Below are 23437 nucleotides of genomic sequence, written 5' to 3' on the forward strand. Positions count from 1 at the left end.
CGACGTTACTGAATTTCAGGATTATCAAGGACTATTTTGAGGCACACAATACTATTTATATTCTTACTTGATAAGAGTGGGAAAAGCATCAGTTCTTAGAATCTGAAACCCAGTCTCAGCTGTTAGTCATTGCTGTGGTTTGGATATGGTTTTCGTGTGTTCCCCCAGAAGTTCATGTGCTGGAAGCTTGCTCTCCAGCATTGTTGTGTTGGGAGGTGGTAAGTTTTAAGAGGTAGAAGCCTGTGGGAGGTGGTTAGGTCCTAGAGTACCACCTTAGGAATTTTTGGTCTCAAAGTGTATGGGAGTACTCAAAAGAGTGGGATGTTATAAGTTAGACACCCCATGTGCTTGACCCTTGCTCTACATGGCTGGTCTCCCTTTCTACTCCTCTACCATGTTGTGAGGTAGCCACAAGAACTGACCCTCACTGAAGGTTGAACAGATAGGGTGTCCTCTGATTTTTGACATTCAGCCCTCAAAACTATAAGTTAAATAAATCTTTCTTCTTTATAATGCACAAGGCACTTTCTAACAGTAACACAAAATGGATTAAGACTGCTGCGAATCAAGGATAACTGACACCTGTTTCCTTATCAGTAAGATGGAGATGCTGCCATGCCCAGGTTGTGAAAATGACAGGAATACTAAACACACACACAACCCTGCATATAGTCAAAATGTGGTTCCCTGACACTTTCTGTTCTCTCCAAAATGTCAACACAGTTCCACCTGTGATTCAATGATGCATAGTTAGGAATGCCATGTTTCAGAGGCCTGAATAACATGAAGATGTTATGGCAAAAGCTTTAAACATCTTAGAATTAAATATTAAATATAATTTGACATTTCTAAAATGTCTTCATTTAAGATACTATAGTTTATCATTTTCTATATTAAAAAGAAACATTCTTAAAACTACTTACATCTGGTTGAATAGCTTTAAATACTGGGACATCCATTAGCGTTATCTGACCCTGAAATAAGAAACACCAACATTAATCTGTTCTTTGGAACTCCATGACATGACATATATTCTAAGTAAAAAAATTTATTCTGTACTAAAATATTACTAAATAATTTTTAATTATAAGGGCTTACAGAAAAAATGAAAATTTAGTCCATTAAATAAAATTATTTCTATTTAGCTGATAGCTATTTATATTTTCTTGAGACAAATGAGGTAAAATTAGAAAATAAAGATAATTAAAAAAATCAAAAACAAAATCATGTCTATTGGTTCATAGAGCAATGTTGTAATACTGACTAAATTATCACTCCTCAACTACTCATCGAAAATTGATAAAAAGGTTTTATTCCTAAGCAGGTGTGGTAATCCCAGTGACTGAGGAGGCTGAAGCAGGAGAGTCCAAGTTCAAGGCCAGCCTTAACAACTTAGCAAGAACCTGTCTCAAAATAAAAATAAAAACGACTAGGGACATATCTCAGTGGTAAAGCACTCCTGGATTCAATCCCCAGTAACTCCCCCAAAAAGGGTTTTCTTCCTCACTTATAATAAGTACTGATACTACATTTAAAAGGCAACATATTATACGGACTTTGTAAGTTAAGGTTATGGTTATAAATATAAAACAAAGTTTAACAATATATCAAAAAATTATATGCTCTGATCAAGCACAGTTCGTTCCTGGAATACAAGAGTGGTTCAATATCATAAAAATCAATGTATCCTGTTAACAGATTAAAGCAGATATAAATGAATATGTCAGTTAATAAATAAAAGATTTTCTAGATACTTGTCACAATATTCCAATGATATCTTCATATTTCATTTCTCAATTTTTTGTTTACCAAACAGTAAAAATACTTCTTTGATATGTCAATAAAGTACAACTGACTTGGGAAGATAGCATAGGTAGCAATGAAAGGAAATAACCTATTACTTACTAAATTAAAGGCCTAACTTATGAAGCTGCTCTAAAAACACTAGGCAGTTCTTCTTACCTTCCCCATGCCATTCTCCCCCTTGTTCCAGTTGTGCTATTCCCCCCAAATTCCCATACCCAGCTTCTTTAACTATCTCCTCTGCTGAAGTTACAAATCCTAACTCAATAGCATCAGTATGTAAGTTATATGCAAAAACTGGAGTCAGGAGAGAGAGAAGGCTTACCGCATATTCCTCTGGTGTAACCTTAAGAACATCAAATACCACAGCATCAAAGCTTTTCTTCAATTCAGAGCCTTTGTCACTTAATGATTCAGAGCTGCTACTCTTCTGTTAAATTGAAAGAAAATATGGACATTTAAATATTATCTCACAGATGTCACAGAACCTAGACTGACCTTAAAAACTGAGGAAACTAAGAACTGCATGTTAACAAAGGCTACAGAAAGCTGAGCAACATGTGCTGCTTAGCTGGAAGAGTACTAGATGTGGGCCCAAGCAACCTGAAATCTAACCTCAAGTTTTGATTTTAGGTTCTTAAGTAACTTTTTTGGGGATGGAGAGAGAGAGAGAGAGAGAGAGAGAGAGAGAGAGAGAGAGAGAGAGAGAGAGTGTTTGTGTGTGTGTGTGTATGTATGTGTGTGTTTCTTCATCCAGGCATCCCATCATTTTCTACAGAAATAAAAGCCTTAAAATACGACAATGATTCTCAAATGGTATAAAGGAAAGTTGGGGAGAACAACATACATCCACAGTCAGGTATGAGGTACACGCTGAGAAATATGTTGTTAAGCAATTATGTCACTGTAATTACTTCACAGAATATACTTATATGATAGTAAATATTTATGGCCCAAATATCAACGCACCTTATTATATAAAAAAAATATTTCTTGGCATTAAATCCCAGATAAACCCCAAAACAATAATACTGGGAGATTTTAAAACATCCCTTCCACCAAGACAGGTCATCCAAACATAAAATCAATAAAAATATTTCCAACCTAAATAATATGATAAATCAAATGGACGTAACAGACATTTAAAGAATATTTTGTGGGGCTGGGGTTGTGGCTCAGTGGTAGAGTACTCGCCAACATGTGTGAGGCACTGGGTTTGATCCTCAGCACCACGTAAACAAAATAAAGGTATCGTGTCCACCTACACCTAAAAAAAAAAAAAAAAAGAATATTTTGTTCAATATTCTGCTGACATGGTGGCTCACGTCTATAATCCTAGGGCTTGGTAGGCTGAGGCAGGAGAATCATGAGTTCAAACCCAGCTTAACCAGAAATATAGAAAAAATGTTACCACTCTCTAGCAATCAGGGGAATGTAAATTAAAACTACATTGAGATTTCCTCTCATTCCAGGCAAAATGGCAATTATCAAGAGTAAAAATAAATGTTGCAAGGGTGTTGGGGAAAAGGCACACTCAAAAATTGATGTTAATGCCAATTAATACAACCACTCTGAAAAACAGTATGGAGATTCCTCAAAAAACTACAAATGGAACCCCCATATGACCCAGCTATCCCAATCCTTGATACCTATTCAGAAGGACTCTAAAAAGTTCAATGATACACCCATATCAATATTTAAGGAACACAACTCACAATAGCCAAGTATGGAATCCCTCAGGTGCCTATGAACAGATGAAAGAATTAAGAAAATACATTTTACACACACACACACACACACACACACGAATTATCCTAGCCATAAAAAAGAATGAAATTATGGCATTTGCTGGTAAATGAAGAGAAATGGAGAACATCATGCTAACTGAAACAAACCAGATTCAGAAAATCAAGGATTGAATGTTTCCTCTCATATGTCAAATCTGGAATTAAAGGAAAGAGATAAAAAGGAAAAGTAATGATCAGAAACCATAAGGATAGAGGGAATACCAATGGTGAAGAAGAAGGAGACTGAGAGGGAGAGAGGAAGGACAGGAAAGGGGAGGAAATGTGGAATGAATGACAGAATTATTCTGTGCATGTATAAATACACCACAGTGAAATCCATCTTTAAGTGTATCTACAAAGCACTGATCAAAAATAGATAAATAGGGCTGGGGTTGTAGCTTAGTGGTAGAGCACTTGCCTAGCATGTGTGAAGCACTGGGTTCGATTCACAGCACTGCTTACAAATAGATAAATAAAATAAAGGTCCATCAACAAATAAAAAAATTTTAAAAAATAGATAAATAGAAGAAAAAAATGAATATATTTCTAATATGCTAAGTAAATATACATAAACAATATAATTCCTGCCTCAAGTAGGAAGAAAAGTTATGCATACATTTATACAAAACAAAAAGCCTAAAGATTTTTTAAAGTGATAGTTTCAAAAACAGGAAAACTCCCACCTTTTAGGAAATTAGAAAAGCTTTTATTAAAAGTTACAATGTTTGAAATACATTTCAAAAGACAATATCTTTTTGTGCAGTAAGGAAAGGGACACATTGGAAAGGGAAGAAAAATTCCGGACGGAAAATTTAGAACAGAAGTAGGCAAAGCTAATGATTAATATAAACATTTTTAAAAATGTAGTATTTTCAACAGAAGTTTCAAATAGGAATTAAATCCATTAGAAATAAAATTGGGAGCCATTCTGAGGAAAATATTGAATAATGAATGGCTGTGGGGGTATTCGAATATTATTAGTAGGCAATAAAAAACCACCAATAGTTTGGGGATAAGACAAAAGTTTAAAAACTTTATTTTAACAATGTTAATGGTAAATTTCAGACAAATGGAACAGAAACAATAGAGAATAGTAATGCAAAACTAAACTGAAAAGTTGCTGCAATAATCTAGACAAGAAATCATAAATAACCAAACTAGGATGGTAATAGTAGAAATAAGGAGATGAAGCCAAAGTCTGGTGAATAGGCTGCTCCAAGACAGCTGCCAAGGATCTGTACCTCTTGGGATTCCCACCTTTGTGTAATTCTCTTCCCTTCAGTGTGGGCAGGACCATGACTTGTTTCTAATTAGTAGAAAATGGCAAAGGTGATACGATGTCACTCCCATGATTACATCACTTAAGGTCATAATTTCTGTTTTGCTAGTGGATTCTGCTGGGATAAGAAAATGGTTGTGGCAGGCCAAGAAAAAGGGAGTAGATAAAAGAACTTAAAGATTTAAGTGTAGGTGGCTATGGAACTGTGGTACTACTAACAGCCTAAAGGTGGTGGACTATTAACTGTTATTAAAATACTTTGAGAACAAAGTGTTAAAGAGTCATAAATGTTGGTCTTCTCCAATATAGGAGAAAAACAAAGGAGAAACATAGGAGACAAATGCTAAAACTACTAAGGTAAGTATTCTAGATTTGTAGACAGGCAAAAAAAGAAAAAGATGAAGTAGAAATAAAATCACAATATACTAATTAGAGAGGTGAACACCTGGTTCAGTGTTCATCTCCATCTACCTCATCAGACTAAGCCTAATAGTCCAGTCCAAGAGTTCTTTGATCTCCTTCAACAGGCTTGAAATCAGTGCTCTGTATGATGTCCAAAAATTCAGTGATTCCAAATAAACAATCTTTCTTTGCCTCACTTTCACTATTGTCCAAGGTTCACATAAAGTAGGAATACTCTAAAAGGAAATTATGTGTTTTCTCTAAAATTAAACCTAAAAGAAAGTTTTAAGTAATCATTTCTTATTATTATCTTTCAAGTATTTTAAATAGATGAGGACTATTTCTAAGATGAACAGTGAATACATGAATGACAAAACTGCATGTTCTTAAAAACACGCAGCCCTTTATCTCACATTCTAATTTTAAAATGCAACCAAACAGTGAATGAAAAATCAGAAAAGGCAGGTGAGAAAATTTACAGTGAGGTTTTGTAAAATGTCTTACCTCAGAAGCAGTAGCTGCGATATTAACATTGCTTGCCTGTCCGTTCATTAGGTCCATGCTTCCCTCATCAGTCCCCACCCTATGTTTACAGCAACAGAGGACTGATTACTTCATGTCCAAGGCCACAAATACATTATGTCTGCAGAAAAAAAAAATATATAGATAGAAAAGTTAATATGTGCATCTTCCCTGAAGTTCAAAAACACCAATCCATGCCTACCACTATGCTAAGGAACAAAATAGTTCATCTTTGCTGAACTCCATTTGCTGAACTTTTATTTTAGCTAAGCCACTAAATCCAGATTGAGAACATGAGAACAATCCTATAAGCTATTTTCAAATAATCAGAAACACCAGATGGGCAGTATTCAATAGTTGTTACTGTTTTCTTCCTAAGTGAAGCATCACTTTTCACTGATTAAGTGGAATATGTGAGAATAAAATAATTTTTTTTTTAGTTTTAAGTATAAAAATCATGTGGCAAAGTAATGGATGTCCTATACAATAAAAATTTCAAAATCCAAATGGCACCTCTAAATAAAAAATATTGAATAAGCTTTTCTTTTCTTTTTGTGGTACTGGGGATTGAACTCAGGGTCTCAACCACTGAGCCACATCCCCAGCCCTTATTTTTATTTCATTTGGAGACAGGGTCTCATTGAGTTGCTTAGTACCTCACTTTTGCTGGGGCTGGTTTTGAACTCGTGATCCTCCTGCCTTAGCTTTTAGCCACTGGAATTATAGGCATGCACCACCATGCCCGGCTAAGCTTTTCATTCCTGGTGATCTAGATAGTTGGGGACCAAGGTACTATAAACACGGAAAAATAAAATATGGAATGTATCATAAAAATACCACAAAATATGACATGTTTATTTGTATAGGGCTTTAAGGTTTATGAATAACCTCAATCCATTATCTCATTTCACAGCTTCCAAGAACATTAGTTAGTGTTCACTAACAATAATGCTATTATTATTCCCATGTAATACAAGAAAGAAAACCTCTTGAAAAAAGGGTAAATGACGAGCAAAGAACAAGAGACAAACCATCAATATTAAATATTTTTTTCCATAATACTGTATTTTTTCTATTTTACTGGAAGTCAGAATATTTTCTTGAGGTTCTATTATCTTTACACAAATAACTTGCCGTACAGCACTGAGTAGCTAACTTAACCTCTCTGACAAAACTTTCTCCTCTCTGTAAGTTGAATGGACTTGAAGGACCCTTTTAAGATTTCCACAATGTTTTTCATAATAGAATGGTAAGTGTCTGTAATTTAGGTATTCTACTTTAAAGACTAAGTTTACGATGTCAATAGCAATTCCTTCAATACTAAACTTACTTTCTCTGATAAAGCAATGTAGGATAGCACCTGAAAAGCACAGAGCCTAGAACAAGATTGCCTATATAAAACCAGCAAACTTGAACTTTCCTGTGCTATTTCCTCATCTATAAAACAGGAATAACAATAGATACCTACCTGACAGAGTTGTCCTGGGGATAAACAAGCTAATATATGCAAAAGCACCTAAAACAAGTGCTGGTACATAACAAGAATGCTATTACCATGATGCAGACTTTTCATTACCATAAACTTACTCTACATAAAGTTTAAATTCAATGGAGTCTTCTAAATAAAAAAGACAAAACCTTAGAAATATGCCTCTGGCAAGCACACACTGGTGACAAGTTGCTAAAATCCTAATTGTAAATGCCAATGAATAAAAATGCCAAATCTATTTCCTAAATGGAGCAAAACCTACCCCTGGTTTTCAAATACTTAAAAATTACTACTAATAATAACACTCCTTGGTCACATCCTAAATTTATCTTCATTTCTTCAGATTGCCTAAGTACCCAAGAGGAAAACATTGTGCTAGAATTAAAAAAAAATGTTTGAAATAATGGTGGTTTTAAAACCATTTCAAAGACATTTAGAAAATCAATAGGAAATGAATAAAGCACAGAAATACTATAATTTCATCCAACGGATATTATCTTATTCTATAAGCATCATTAATCTATGATAACACTGTTAATGATAAATTTATGTTCACCCTGTTACACAAAACTGGCTTGATAATTCTAATTTTCTTGACAGTAACATTCAGTTTGCAATGAAATGTTTTCAAATAATTTCATCTCATTCCATATTCTATGCATAGACTAAGTATGACATGAATTCATAAATCAAGAGTGCCCCCTAGTGGTAAAAGATTCTTAATTTCATGGTTAAAGAAATTGTATCTTTACCTATTAAATATGTAAATTTAATTATTATTATTATTTACTGAAAAAAGGCAATGCAGACTGGGAATAATAACAATATATTTGCAAACTCCGATCATAATCAACTTTTCTCCATCTGTTTTTAATTAAACTGTTAAATATTCCATGATACTGGAGGTCACGTTAAAGTTCATACATGTTTAAAAAAAAAAAAACAGAACATAGTATATCTTAAAGAAAATTACTCATAATTATTGACAAATATACTACATGTCAATTTTATTTAATAATGGTGAAGTACAAAGGGTTCATATTTAAACACTGCAAGCTCCAAGGGTGACCTGGGTCTATTCTTTTAGTACATGTCTCAAGACAAATTTAGCAAATTAATACATACTTTTATTTTTTAACCTTAGTTTTTTAAACTTATTTTTCGTAGCATTATACATGGCACAATCATTCATAATGACTATCAACATCACAGCATCTATTTTAAAATTCATTAGTTTCTACTCACTCTCTTTTCAACTTTTAAGACAGTTACCAAAACAGGGATATTGGTTCTTTCTAAGCAACATCCCTGATCAGGAAATCTTGAAGCATACATTCTTCCTTCTCAAATTCACAGAACTAGATTGTCAAATTGCAGGCACAATCATTCGGCCCCTAACTGCTTGCTCTCATTGCCTCCTCAAAAAACCAAGGCCTTTTTATAAATGAACAAGGGGTAAGCCAAAGCAAAAATTTCTCACTAGTCAATTTAATCTTATTTCACAGTACCAGCTGCATAGACTTTTCTAAAATAATTTACATAATCATCATCACGATTATGCTAAGGATTTCAGAGTTTTACAAGATATACTCTAGAAAAGTTAAGCAACAACTATAAGTAAACTGGTAGTGAACGTAATTAACTGGAAACTTTTGGACAGTATGGAACAGTATGCACAGGTCTGGTCTAAAATCTCAGTCCTGGAAATTCATCCTATCAAAACTGTAAAAAAAGATAAAACAAAAAACAAAACTCTATACAGAACTACTCAATCAAGCATTATTTACAATAGTGAAAATCAGACACAACTTCAATGCCTTTGTATACAACTACTTTTAAAAAATACAACTGAGTATTTTTAGACATAGCTCAATGGAGAGTACTTCACTAGCAGGCACAAGGCCCTGGGCTGGATTCCCCAACACTGCCACCACCATCAACAAAAACAAATTTGCAAGGAGTGGTGGTGTGCCTGTAACTGAGATATTTGGGAGGCTGAGGAAGGAGTATCACCTGAGCCCTGGAGTTCAAGTCCAATTTGACAAAAATAGCAAACCTGTCTCAAAAAATAAATAAAAATAAACCAAATTTTAAAATAACAATTCAAATGGACAATTATAAGAAACAGGAGAACAGCAGTGACAGGTTAAATAACAGAAACTAAATCTTCTCAGGATAATATTTTTATAAAGTTTCAAGAGGAAAAAAGAACATAGGGTAAAACATAATTACAATACAAATATTTAAAAGTTACTACAAAGTTTCCTTTCCTTTGATATTAATTTTTAAACAAAAATTAAAGGTACACTTTAAAGGATATTCATGGGAGATTCAAAGAAATAAATAAATGGCCTGTGTATGGTAGCACTAAGACAAGCCCATTTTAGCACATGGCAGATCGGCCTTCTCCATTTTTTTTAATCTAAAAAAATTAGGCATTAGTCCCAAATTCCCCAGTACTTTATTTTCAATAATTATAGCTGGCTGGGTGTGGTGGTGCACACCTGTAATCCCAGTGGCTCAGGAGGCTGAGGCAGGAGGACGGAGTTCAAAGTCAGCCTCAGCAAATTAATGAGGCCCTAAGCAACTCAGTGAGACCTTGTCTCTAAATAAAATATAAAAAAGTGCTGAGGATGTGGCTCAGTGGTTAAGTGCTCCTGGGTTCAATCCCTGGTAAACCTGACCACCACCACCACCAAAAAAAATTATAGTCATAGAAATGCTGAGGAATAACAAAGAAAAGATTTTGGTTTTGCGATAATAGTTTTTAAGCTTTTTGGACAAAAGTATGATAAAGCAGTTGTCTCTTAAAACCACTAGTGGTACAGGACTAAGCAAAATTATCTTTGCTATTTGCCACTATGAAAAGTTTAAGTTATTAAGACAGGAACTTAAAAGGAAGTTGAAATGAGACATATAGTCTGGAGCTATAGACTGTTCCCTGCCCGCACCTCCCAAAGAGTTTATTAGCCTCCCACCTTTGTGCTTCCAGGGCTCTTTCATCAAAGTCTACTCCTGTATTTCCACACTGTTTATGTTCTCTTTCCTTAATGATCTTTGACTTCCTTGATTTTAGTTAAAGATCCATATTTAAAAACAAACAAAAACCCATTGTTTTTCATCTTGCATTCAGACACATATATAGCATAGTACTGGACTTAAATTACCTATTTAATAAGTATCTGTTCAAAGAAAGAATGAAGGAATAAACAATATAATCATTCATAAATGCCAGATTAACCATAAAAGTACAGGGAAAATAGCCATCAAATAATCAATACACATAAGATTTAAATTAACACAGTGTGGTGAAAATTTCTACTTTGAGCAATACAGCTGACCAAAATCAAGTAAAACTGAGCTCCAAGAGAAATTTAGAATAGGGGCTTGAATTTTTATACTATTTGCAAAGAAAAAAATAAGGTCACCAAGAGACAAGAATGGAACTGAGACACATGCCCTCTCCTTCCTGCCATATCCCTACATATCCCAATAGTTCATCTGTGTGCTAAGAGGCTCTAGGGGGAAAAATATATCTGGTATAGAAAGATGAGGTGAGTTGTCTATACTAGACATGGCTGAAAGAAAGTATCTGTTCCAAAAATCTATCTTCTGGGGCATGTTACCACACAGATACAGATTTTGAATTTTTTACCAGAATGGTTCAAGAACTTCAAGACAAGAAATTCACTTAAAATATGTTTGCAAGCCAGCAAGACTGCTCAAAGCCAAGGCAGGTGGTGGGAACAAAAATTTAAAAGAGGAACGTGCCTTTCAAACTGGGTAATGTGAGATTCCCACAAATGAAGCCCCACTGACAAACTCAATATAAAAATATCATAAACTCTATAAGCTACCAACCTACTGTGAGACAGGAAACATCAATTATTGGGATTACTTTCCAAGAATTTCAAATGAAAAAGTATAAGAAATAGGAGGTAAGAAATGGAAAAAACAGGACATGATAAAGCAAGACAAACATTTGTAAAAGAATTTTTTTTTTTAAAAAAGAAACATACATTCATTGGAGAATTACGCATTAGATTAAATCCCAATGAAGAGAGAATTCATGAAGTGAACTAAACAGAAAATTTTAATTATATAAAAATTCCAAAGAGTTAATGAAATGGAAAATGTGAGATTTCAAAGAATGAAAGAAAGGTAATATTTAAAAAATAAAGAAAGAAAGGCAATATTTAAACATTCTTAAAGAAAGAACAAACCACAAAATTAGTCCACATGGTGAGCAATTAAGAATATCTTACATGGTGACGGATATGCCAATTGTCCTGATCTGATTATTACACATTGTGTACATGTATTGAAATGATATACTGTACCCCATAAATATGTACAGCTAATATGTGTTAATTAAAAATAAAAATGTTTGAAAAAAAAAATCAGATAAAATAAAGAGTAGTATATAATGTTCAAAAGCGGAAAAAAAAAAAAAGAATATCTTATATGAAAAACGATTAACTCTTAAAGTAGAAACACCTGTCTTGGTTTCTGTTTACTTTTACAACAGTTAAAAATAAAGTTAGGTGTAAAAACAATTGTCTCAATCATGATTTCTGAGATGATTAATATTTTAAATTACTGTCAATGTTTTTAAAAATTCAAAATTAATTTCATAACATTGTAAAAATACCATTCTTCTTATATAACATACATATAAAAGATAAACTATTATATAAAAGATGAACTATTAATCTGTTCCTAGAAAATTCTATCATTTATTTTATGCACTGGAACACAGCACACTAATAAAGACTAACCTTTATAGGGTACATTCTGTTATCAGGCCATGCACTAAATACCTTTCCCTTAAAAATACCTCAACTCCTCTTCAACCTATGAGGTAATAACATTACATACCCTTTTTAGAGATCAGAGGCTAGACAACTTGCCTAAGCTTAGAGAGTAGGGATGGACAGCTGGAAGAGAGGAAGAAAGGGAAGAAAGATGGAAAGGGGGACTACAAAGTTGTTCGTTCCTACTCTGATTAAGTTTAAATATGGTGAGGAGAAGGAAGAAATAGGAAATCAAATATGGTACACAGGGCTGGGGATGTGGCTCAAGTGGTAGCGCGCTCGCCCAGCATGCGTGTGGCCCGGGTTCGATCCCAGCACCACATACAAAGATGTTGTGTCCACCGAAAACTAAAAAATAAATAAAAAAGAAAAAAAAATATGGTACACAGAGAAGATGTAACGTGGAACACTGGCCTACTAAATACGAAGAACTTTCTGACAGGCTATGGTAAAGCTTGAAGTGACAGGACCAGACTGTGGAAGAATTTCAAGTGCCAAGTAGAGGAATTTAGAATCATTACGTTTTCTGAGTAGGGCCGGGTGTGGTGATACAAGTCTGTCAGGAAGACGGTGAGTTCCAGGACAGCTTGGCAAATTAGAGATAAAATAAAAAATATAGAAAGGGCTGGACATGCAGCTCAGCGGTAGAGAGCCCCTGGGTTCAATACCCAGTTTTCCCCAGAAAAAAAATTTCTGAGTAGGAAAATGATCTTAGGAAACTAATACCTATATTTAAAGACTTAACAAGCTAGGAATTTAGGGAAGGTGAGTAGTGAACAATATTTTCCCATCTGTTGCCAAAGACAGGAAAGTATCTGAAGTGATGAGCAGGACCCTTCCCACCAGGCCTCTCCAGTCTCTTTAGGACCTTCTTCTAGTCTTCTATTTGTATAAAACCTCATGCTCACATTTTACCACCTTAACTTCAATTACCTTTATTCTATCACCAGTCTTAATTCAAATCCTTCATCACTTGGAAATGGCAATTTCTGATAGATAATATTGAAAAAAAATTAAGTAATTCACATTAATTCATGAACAATCCTCACCACCTGTTATGCCCAAGGGACAGAGAAAGCAGTACAGTGGAAAAAACATGGGACACAGAAAGCCAACTTCAGGACTAACCAAGCGTGTTACGCTGAATACAGTATTCAGTCAGAACAACAACAACAAAAAGATGAATTTACAAATTTAAAAATATTTTTAAAATTTACAGTATGCAATACTAAATCACTGATGTAATGATGAGAAGCCCCTTGAGAGAAACACCCTCTATATCCACTGACTGATTTCTAAGAACAGGCTGTATACCCCCTATTCAAAATACTTGGAATCAGAAGGGGTTTTAACCTGTACAGATTAAATGCAATAATAATAATTTCAAGTTGTATATTTCTGAAAAAGTTTATAAAACTTGAAATTATTATTAGTTCTTTAAAATTAAAGAATCATTAATTAGTATAGAACTAAAATATATCCTAACGTACACTTAAATCTTAATAAAAGGATAGAAAGAAATTTTTAAGCAGCAGCAATTCACATGGAAAGAACACACCCAAACTGTAAGAAAAAAGGATGCGATCTGGAGAAACTTCCATCCCTGTAAGCCAACAATAATGACAGGTTTAGCAATTTCACACACCACCCAAGTTGCAAAAGAAAAAAGTTGATATTGTTGAAATTAATCCACACATTTAGAATAAATCATTTCCCATTTCACTAAATCACTTACCAAATTATTGTTTAACTTTAACATCTATTTATATTTTGCAGATTTTATATTTAATCAAGATGTGTGAGAAAGATGAGTTTCAAAACAAACTAAGCTAACATCTGAAATTAGAAGATGACAACAGAAAACTTTCATTTATCATGTAACCATCTTAATATCTACTTGAAGTAAAGTGCATAATACTAAAGACAATGGAAAAAAACTGGCCCACTTAAAATGTACCTTGTGCTGGGCATGGTGGCACACACCTGTAATCCCATCAACTTGGGAAGATTCCAAGTTCAAAGCCAGCTCAGTAACTTAGCAAGGTCCTAAGCAACTTAGGAAGACCGTGTCTCATACAAAAAGAGCTGGTAATGAGGTTAAGTGGTTAAACACCCCTGGGTTCAATTCCTGAGAAAGAGAGAGAAACAAAAGATGTAGCTCAGTGGTAGGGTGCTTGCATACCATGCATGAAGCCCTGGGTGTGAGCCCCAGCATTGCAAAAAACAAAATATAATGTACCTCACCATCTTCTAAAAAGCACATATTATTTCTTCAAAGTGTAAAGAAAAGTTTAAAAATAATGAAGTGACTATAGCAAATTAAAAGTTTAATTTCAGAAACTTGAGTTCATCATTTATAAATACTAAAACATAGTCCATTCAAATTTATATTAAGTATAGGCAGAGTTTTTTTTTTTTTTGTACCAGGGAACAAATTCAGGGGCACTCGATCACTGAGCCACATCCCCAGCCCTATTTTGTATTTTATTAGAGACAAGGTCTCGCTGAGTTGCTTAGGGTCTCGCTAAATTGCTGAGGCTGGCTTTGAACTTGCAATCCTCTACCTCCACCTCCTGAGTTGCTGGGGTTACAGGCATGTGCCACTGCACTGGGCTTAGGCACAATATTTTAACAAAATGACATCTTTCCCAAAAGATCATAGACAAATGAGTTAATTGTCTCACCTAGAAAACTTAATAATTTGAAATGAGAATAAAATCATTTTAGCTTAATTTTTTTTAAAAAAGATTCCATATCTAAGTCTTTCCAGAAATGGTTTAGGTGCATTTAATACTACACGGCAACAATAATGGACTGATCCATTTGGGAAAGGGCTCCCATCTACACAGAAGGGTTATACCTAAATGGCCTGGAAATTAATAACTTATAGAGCAAGAAAGACTTTTAAACAACTAAATATCAAAGAGGAAAAAAATCTATAAAATAATTCATTTAAAGGTCATGCTTTATATCTTGTATAGAAAATTCATGAAAACAATTTAATAAGTAATTCTAATACCAAACAACTTTGAGATCTCCTATGGCACTTGACCTAAGATATGAATATAGGTTAACTAGAAATTCAGACAACAGGAATAAAGTTCCAAGTAAAAAGATAAATTGTGCTCCAAACACATTTCTGGTTTTTGTTTTTGGAGAGTGTGAGCATTATGATCAGATTCTCTACTTAAAAGACTAAAAGTCCTTCTAATTCAAAATTCTACATAATTGAAATAAAGAATACATACCAATAAAGACATTAGCAATTACAAGCATGGAAACAATACAAATTAATTAAACAAATTTAAATATTTGTCTAAAGTATGCCACTATGGACCTACAAATGGTCAGAGAACAGAACACTGTGTGTGAGGGGAGCTGAATCAACTATCAACTCTCTTAGGTCTCTAGCTTGCAAACTGCACATCTCATCAGCCTCTGTGATCACAATTCCTCATTTGCTTATTTATATGTATGTACAGTGTGAGTGTGTGTGTATACAAAAATTAAGAAATGGAATTTCTGATATGTGTAGAATTACATATTACTAAGTATATTACAATTATATAAGGAGCACACATATATTTAAAATATGTATACACACATTTTATTATTTTATGTGGAGAACCCTAATATATTGTTCTCATAACTTCACTATTAGCTTGAAACTATTTCAAAATGAAAAGTACAGGGGAAGGGCTGGGGTTGTAGCTCAGTGGTAGATCTCTTGCCTCACATGTGTGAGGCACTGGGTTCAATCCTCAGCACCACATAAAAATAAATAAAGGCATTGTGTCCATTTATAAATTAGAAAAATATTTTTTAAAAAGTACAGGGGAGGGGATGGGGTTGTGTGGCTCAGTGGTAGAGCACTAGCAGGGTCTCACACGTGCGAGACCCTGGGTTTGATCCTCAGCACCACATAAAAATAAATAAGTGAAATAAAGGTATTGCATCCAACTACAACTAAAAAATATATATTTTTTTTAAATTAGAAAAAAATAAAAGTACAGGGGATGGCTGGGGCTGGGGCTCAGCGGTAGCGCACTTGCCTGGCATGTGTGAGGCACTGGGTTCGTTTCTCAGCATCACATATGAATAAATAAATAAATAAATGTCCATCAACAACTTAATTAAAAAAAAAAAAAGTACAGGGAAAAACTATAAATTCTCCTGAATTAACTTGAACAATTTCACTGGAACTCAGAGCTACACATCCAATAAAAGTACAACACTTACTACCAACAGATGGCGCTAGTGGTCACTTATTTAGTGACAAAGAACCAAATGAATTCATGAACAACTTTTTGGATCTGAGCTATATACATACAAATATTTTTGCCTCAGACTAATATAAAAAATGATACTAATAAATATTATTTAGATATCTCAACGTGGATGCACCTGAAGTCCCCTCATTTTGGTCTTCCCTTATTTTGACACTTGCCCTTTTTTTTAAACATCTTTAAAAATTCATTCTAGTTTGTTATATATGATAGCAGAATGCATTTCAATTCATAGTGCACATACAGAGCACAATTTTTCATATCTCTGGTTGTACACAAAGGAGAGTCACACCTTTCATGTCTTCATACATGTAACTTAGGATAATGATGTCCATCTCATTCTATCATCTTCTCTACCTGCATGTCCCCACCCTTCCCTTTGCCCTATTCAAAGTTCCTCCATTCCTCCCATGCTCTCCCCTTACCCCCATTATGAATCAGCCTCCTTAGATTAGAGAAAACATTCGGCATTTGTTTTTTTGGGATTGGCTAACTTCACTTAGCATAATATTCTCCAATTCCATCCATTTACCTGCAAATGCCATGATTTTAGTCTCTCTTAATGCTGAGTAATATTCCATTGTGTATATATACTTCATTTTCTTTATCTGTTCATCTACTGAAGGACATCTAGGTTGGTTCTACAGTTTAGCTATTGTGAACTGTGCTGCTTGCTATAAACATTGATGTGGCTATGTCCTTTAGGTATAGACGGAGGAGAGGGATAACTGTGTCAAATGGTAGTTCCATTCCAAGTTTTCCAAGGAAATCTCCATACTGCTTTCCATATTGGCTGCACCAATTTGCAGTCCCACCAGCAATATATGAGTGTGCCTTTTCCCCCACATCCTCGCCAACACTCATTGTTTGTATTCTTAATAGCTGCCATTCTGATTGGAGTGAGATGAAATCTTAGAGTAGTTTTGATTTGCATTTCTCTAATTGCTATAGATGTTGAACATTTTTTCATATATTTGTTAATTGGTTTTATATCATCTTCTGAGAATTGTCTGTTCAGTTCCTTGGCCCATTTATTGATTGGGTTATTTGGGATTTATTTGGTGTTTAGATTTTTGAGTTCTTTTATATATCCTAGAGATTAGTGCTCTATCTGATGCACATGTGGTAAAAATTTGCTCCCCAAATGTAGGCTTTCTATTCACTTCGTTGGTTGTTTCTTTTGCTGAGAAGAAACTTCTTAGTTTGAATCCATCCCATTTATTAATTCTTAATTTTAATTCTTGTGCTATAGGAGTCTAAATAAGGAAGTTGGGGCCTAATCTGTCGTGATGGAGATTTGGGCCTACTTGTTCTTCTATTAGGTGCAACACTTGCTCTTTCTTCTTCCCAGGGCATGCTCCCCAATTCATGCACCCCCAGTCCCTGCAGACAATCATGGCTACAAGAATTTACTGAAAAGTGATGAGAAAGTATCTTTGAAATGTGCCAGAATGAAAGAAGGGGAAGGAAGAAAAAGGAAAGAAAAACAAAAATGAAAAAAAGCAAGTTGTGAAACCATCACATTAATCCAATCTCCTGATTTTACATGAGAGACCATGATCCAACACTGAGGTCATGATCTGGCTGAGCTCACTCGCATAACCAGTTAATGGGACACATCTTAACTGCACATCTTCAGTTTGCTAATCCCTTGGTGCATTTTGCAAAACCAAACTAGCTTTCCCTACCAACCCTTACTTGAATGTTAGATACTGTGAAAATGAAGGAGTGGCCAAAGTTGAAATATCTAGTTTCTTCCTCTCTTCACTTTTAATAGTAGTTTGTTAAGTGAACAACACGACAAAGGAAATAACAGTAAGAGCAAAATCCAGGATTGGCAAAATATTCTCTCATATTCCAAGACTGCCAATAGTTCAAAAAGAGAGGAGAGCACAAGATGCAAGAGATGGGAGGCATTAGGAACTGAGTCTGGAGGTAAAGTGTCAAGGGTGGTATCTGACACAGTAAAAACAAACCCTGGACTTTATCCTTTACCCAATGAAAAGATAAGTCCTTACAAATGGACTTCTAAATTATATGGATCTTCAAAGTTTTATCCAGAAGGGTATGGGTGTATGCGCAGAGAAAGGGACCGAAACATAGACAAAGAGACTGTTTTACTGTTCCAACTGAACTCAGAAATTTCAACAAATGAAATCTGTGTGATGACTTCAAGTATAAGAGATCCTTGATAGTATGAGAAATTTGTCCCAAGACATTTGGAAAGGTACCCAAATTTGAGAATACTACCATGGTGTATAAAATATTAAAGTATAATTAATTTTATTTTTACTCCTACATACATTTAATTATGAAGTAATTCATATTCACATTACCAAATATATTATAAAGACTCATCTGCATCATAAAATTAAATCATCACAAAACCCTATATTTTACTCTTTAATTTACCCCAAATTTCTCCTTCTGGATCTAATGCAATTTTCTTTTCTTTGGGTATTAGAAGTTGCCAGTAGGAACATAGTGCTGGCAACAAAAATTACTATAAAAATATCAGAAATTCATAATGTGGGCAGGTAGGGAAGAACAGAGATACTGTGCGTAAGACAGTGGGAAGTGAAGGAAGGGGAGGGGATAAGAATGATAGTAGTAGAATGAACTGGACATTATTACCCTATGTGAATATATGATTACAAGACTGGTGTAACTACATCATATACAACCAGAAGAACTAGAAGTTATATTCCATCTATGTGTGATGTGTTGGGCTGGGGATATAGTTCAGTTGGTAGAGTATTTGCCTAGCATGAACAAGGCCCTGAGTTCAATCCCCAGCACCACCAAAAAAAAAAAAAAAAAAAGAAAAACTATGTATGATGTGTCAAAATGCATTCTACTATTATGTATAACTAGAACAAATTTTTTAAAAAGTAAAAAAAAAAAAATAGAAATTACCAAATCATAAGAGATTTGCCTACTAGGTAGTAGACTAGGATCAAATCTGTGCTTAGCATATTTATAAATGCCATACACTCTTCACAGTAACTTAGAGAATACTGAAAACCATAGTGTTAACTTGTAAAAGCCAGAGATCTATTCTATCAACAACCAACTAGTCCAAAAAAAATCATATGTTCTAACATTAAATATCCCAACAGGTAATATTTAAGATACTACTTTAAAGTAACAATGCTTGGGGCTGGGATTGTGGCTCAGCAGTAGAGCGCTTGCCTAGCACACGTGAGGTCCTGAGTTCGATTCTCAGCACCACATAAAAATAAAATAAAGGTATTGTGTACAACTAAATAAACAAAATATTTTAAAAATAAATAAAGTAACAATGCCTATTGCCAGGTGTGACAGTGCACACCTATAATCCTAATGACTTAAGATGCTGAGGAGGGAGGATCCCCAGTTTGAGGCAGCCTGGGCAATTTAGCAAGACCCTGTCTCAAAATAAAAAATAAAAAGGACTGAGGATGTTGCTCAGTAGTATAGCATCCCTAGGTTCAATCTCCAGTACCAAGGGGGGGGGGAAGAATAACAATGCCTATTAAAAATATAAAGTAGTCCCATATTCTCAGATTCAATTAACAACAGATTAAAACTGTTAAAGCTGGGGAAAAAACTGCAAATGCATCTGGGAGAGCTGAAGCAGGCAGCTTTCTGCTGCAGGAGCCTAGGAGTTCACAACAAGCATTAGCCAACTGTGTCTACATGCACCCATTGTGAAATCTAGAGAACTCCTGGCAGGGCTCCACTGGGGCAGACACAAAGGGGACTGTACCTGGGGGAGCTTAGGATGGTGTACAGAGCATAGTGCGGCTCGCTTTCCCGTTGGGTTTCGTGGCTTGCGAGATTACTCTGAGAACTCAAAAACTGGATAGGCTGATACATTTGGTCTGATTCTAGGAAGATCATATTTACTAGGAAGATCATATTTATAGGCAGTGGAGAGCAGAAAGTTGGCTCTTTTGCCTCCAGAGTGGAGTTCTCTGGAGGTCTCACAGATCCAGATGCCCAGCAGAGATTGACAGAAAAAGCAGATACTCAGGAAGAAGTTCCAAAGGTCAGTCAGAACTATACAATAGTTGGCAAACCTCACATGTAAAATGCATCAGCCCTGCCCTGGGAGAGCATCTACTTGTTTGCACAGACAGAACTCCAATTGTCACTGCTTCCCATTCGGTCCTAACAATGTTTGGGGCGGGGACTGTGGCTCATACTTCCCATTCTGTCTTGTCCTTGGCAAGATGAGAGCCATTACTACCAGCTTGGTTCCAGGTCACTTGATCTGACAGTTTAGTGAACAATCAGAAGGGAGCTTTAACAACCTCCAACCCTCTCTCCCCCTAAGAGGTATACAACCTAAGGAGAAAACAGAAAGGAGAACAGTAAGTAAGGCAGAGCAGTGAACATCCATCCTTGTCAACAGTGTTGACAGTTTTGACCATCTCAGCAGAGTCAAACCCTTCATTTTTCATTGGAATGTCTTTCCTGCTTTTTCCATTGAGCAGGACTATGAAATGTATACATGTGTGTGCTAGTTGTGTTGACTGGCTCATGGAAGTAGGTGTGTGTATGTGTGTTCTTATTTTTTTCTCATCATTTTTATCACTTTTCTCCTTCTTTTTTCTTCTGTTTCAAAGAACATCCTCATAAAAGAGGAAGAGGAATCCACCTCAACAGACTTACGGGTAAGTCCAAGATCTGTGAAAACATGAGAAAACAGGCAAACTTCTGTGTATTCCCCCCACAAAAGTTACAATTCCCACCAAAGGAACACACAGACATGGAAGAGGATGAAATTCCAGATAAAGACTTAAAAATTGATTATTAAAATAATTAATGAGCTAGCTGAATGCAGTGGTACATGCCTGTAATCCCAGAGGCTTATAAGGCTGGAGGCAGAAGGATAGTGAGTGAGTTCAAAGCTGGCCTCAGCAACTTAGGGAGACCCTAAGCAACTCAGTGAGATCCTGTCTCTAAATAAAATATAAAAAAGGGTTGGGGATGTAGCTCAGTGGTTAAGCGCCCCTGGGTTTGATTCCCAGTTTTAAAAAAAGAAAGAAAACAATGAATTAAAACAAAATCTAAAAAATGAATTAAATTCACCAAGATGGCGCCAAAAGCTAAGAAGGAAGCTCTCGCCCCTCCCCAAAGCTGAAGCCAAAGCAAAAGTTTTAAAGGCCAAGAAGGCAGTGTTGAAGGGTGTTCACAGCCATAAAAAGATGATGATCTGCAAGTTACCTACCTTCTGGCAACCCAAATATCCTCGGAAAGCACCCCCAAGAGAAACAAGTTTGACCACTATGCCACCATCAAGTTCCCCCTGAGTACTGAGTCAGCCATGAAGAAGATTGAAGACCACCACACACTTGTGTTCACTGAGGATGCCAAGAGCAACAAATACCAGATCAAAGAAGCTGTATAGAAATTGATGTGGCCAGGGTTAACACTCTGATCAGGCCTGATGAACAGAAGAAGGCATATGTTCGACTGGCTTCTGATTATGATGCTTTGGACATTGCCAACAAAATTTGGATCATCTAAACAGAGTCCAACTGTCTAATTCTAAATATGCCCTTTTTTCAACATAGAAAAAATGAATTAAGAGAACAATTACAGGAGGTGAAAGATGACTTCAATAAAGAGAGAGAGAATCCAAAAAGAAACCAATCAGAACTCCTGGAAATTAAAGACACAACAAATCAAAAACTTCACTTGAAAGTATCAACAATCTGGACTTGGTGACACATGCCTGTAATCCTAGTAACTCAGGGATCTGTGACAGGAGGATTGCAAATTCAAGGCCAACCTCAGCAACTTAATGAGGCCCTAAGCAATTTAGCAAGACACTGTCTCAAAATAGAAAATAAAAGAAGACTGTGAATGTGTGGATGTAGCTCAGTGATAAAGCACTCCTGGGTCAGATCCCCGGTACAAAAAACAAAAAAAGAAACTGTTGACAACAAATTAGATTACATAGAAAAAGACCTCAAGCCCGGTGCAATGGTGCACGCCTGTGATCCCAGTGGCTTGGGAGACTAAAGCAGGAGGATTTCAAGTTCAAAGAGGCCTCAGCAAAAGCAAGGTGCTAAGCAGCTCAGTGAGACCCTGTCTCTAAATTAAAAAAAAAAAAAAGCAAAGCAAAAAAGAGCTGGGGATGTGGCTCAGTGGTTGAGTGCCCACGTTCAATCCCCAGCACAACCCCCACCCCAAAAGAAAACAATCTCAAGCCTCAGAGACAGAAGACTCTATTGACAGTAAAGGGAAAAAACAAAAACAAAACAAAAAGCCACAATCAGAATACACAAGAATTCCAGAACAGCATTAGGAAACCAAACTTAAGAATCACTGGAAGGACCTGGGGTTGTAGCTCAGTGGTGGAGCACTTGCCTAGATTCTCAGCATCACATATAAATAAATAAACAAACAAACAAACAAGGGTATTGTGCTCACCTTTTTTTTTTTTTTAATGAAGAATCACTGGGAGAGAGGAGGACATAGAAATACAGGCTAATGGCATTAAGGAACTTTTCAGTGAAATAACAGCAAAAATTTCTCCAAATCTTAGGAACAAGATGGACATTCACATATAAAAACCATATAGGACCTCAAACAGACAAAATCAAAAAACAACCTAAGACACAGCATACCCAAATGCCTAACATTGAGAATAAGTACAGAATATCAAAAGCTGCATCAGATTACATTTAGAGGTAAACCAATAACGCTCACTTCAGACTTCTCAATGATGAATATAGAAAAGGAAGGCTTGGAGTAAGATATTCCAAGCTATGAAAGAAAATAATTGGCTAGTTAAGGTTGCTACATCCAGCAAAGTCATCATTCAAAATCAAATAGAAATAAAAATGCTCCAAGATAAGAATAAACTAAAAGAATTCATGACACTAAGCCTGCCCTGCAGAAAACAATTAACAAAATACTAGACACAAAAGAACTCAAACCTCAGAGCTCTCAAATGGATGAAGCTCTCTAGAACAGCAATAGGCAAATGAAAATTAAAAATAAATTAAATGTATGAGCAAACCAAAAGGACTGGAAATAATACACATCTCCCCATAATAACT

The 23437-nt window shown here is 35.3% G+C and overlaps 1 protein-coding gene and 1 pseudogene across 1 annotated transcript in view; one reads left to right on the top strand and one right to left on the bottom strand.

Moving 5' to 3' along the window:
* Ralgps2 (Ral GEF with PH domain and SH3 binding motif 2) overlaps window positions 1-23437 on the bottom strand; it is a 145170-nt gene that overhangs the window by 100494 nt on the left and 21239 nt on the right. The window contains exons 2-4 of the mRNA XM_027934890.2: window positions 5776-5914; window positions 2129-2233; window positions 924-974 (exon numbers count right to left, since the gene is read on the bottom strand). Of these exons, the coding sequence (XP_027790691.1) occupies window positions 924-974; window positions 2129-2233; window positions 5776-5832 (213 nt within the window). The 5' untranslated portion in view covers window positions 5833-5914. The remainder of the gene's footprint in view (window positions 1-923; window positions 975-2128; window positions 2234-5775; window positions 5915-23437) is intronic.
* LOC114092364 (large ribosomal subunit protein uL23 pseudogene) lies at window positions 21463-21896 on the top strand (annotated as a pseudogene).

The sequence above is a fragment of the Marmota flaviventris genome, chromosome 12, assembly GCF_047511675.1.
Source record: "Marmota flaviventris isolate mMarFla1 chromosome 12, mMarFla1.hap1, whole genome shotgun sequence".
NCBI lineage: Eukaryota > Metazoa > Chordata > Mammalia > Rodentia > Sciuridae > Marmota > Marmota flaviventris.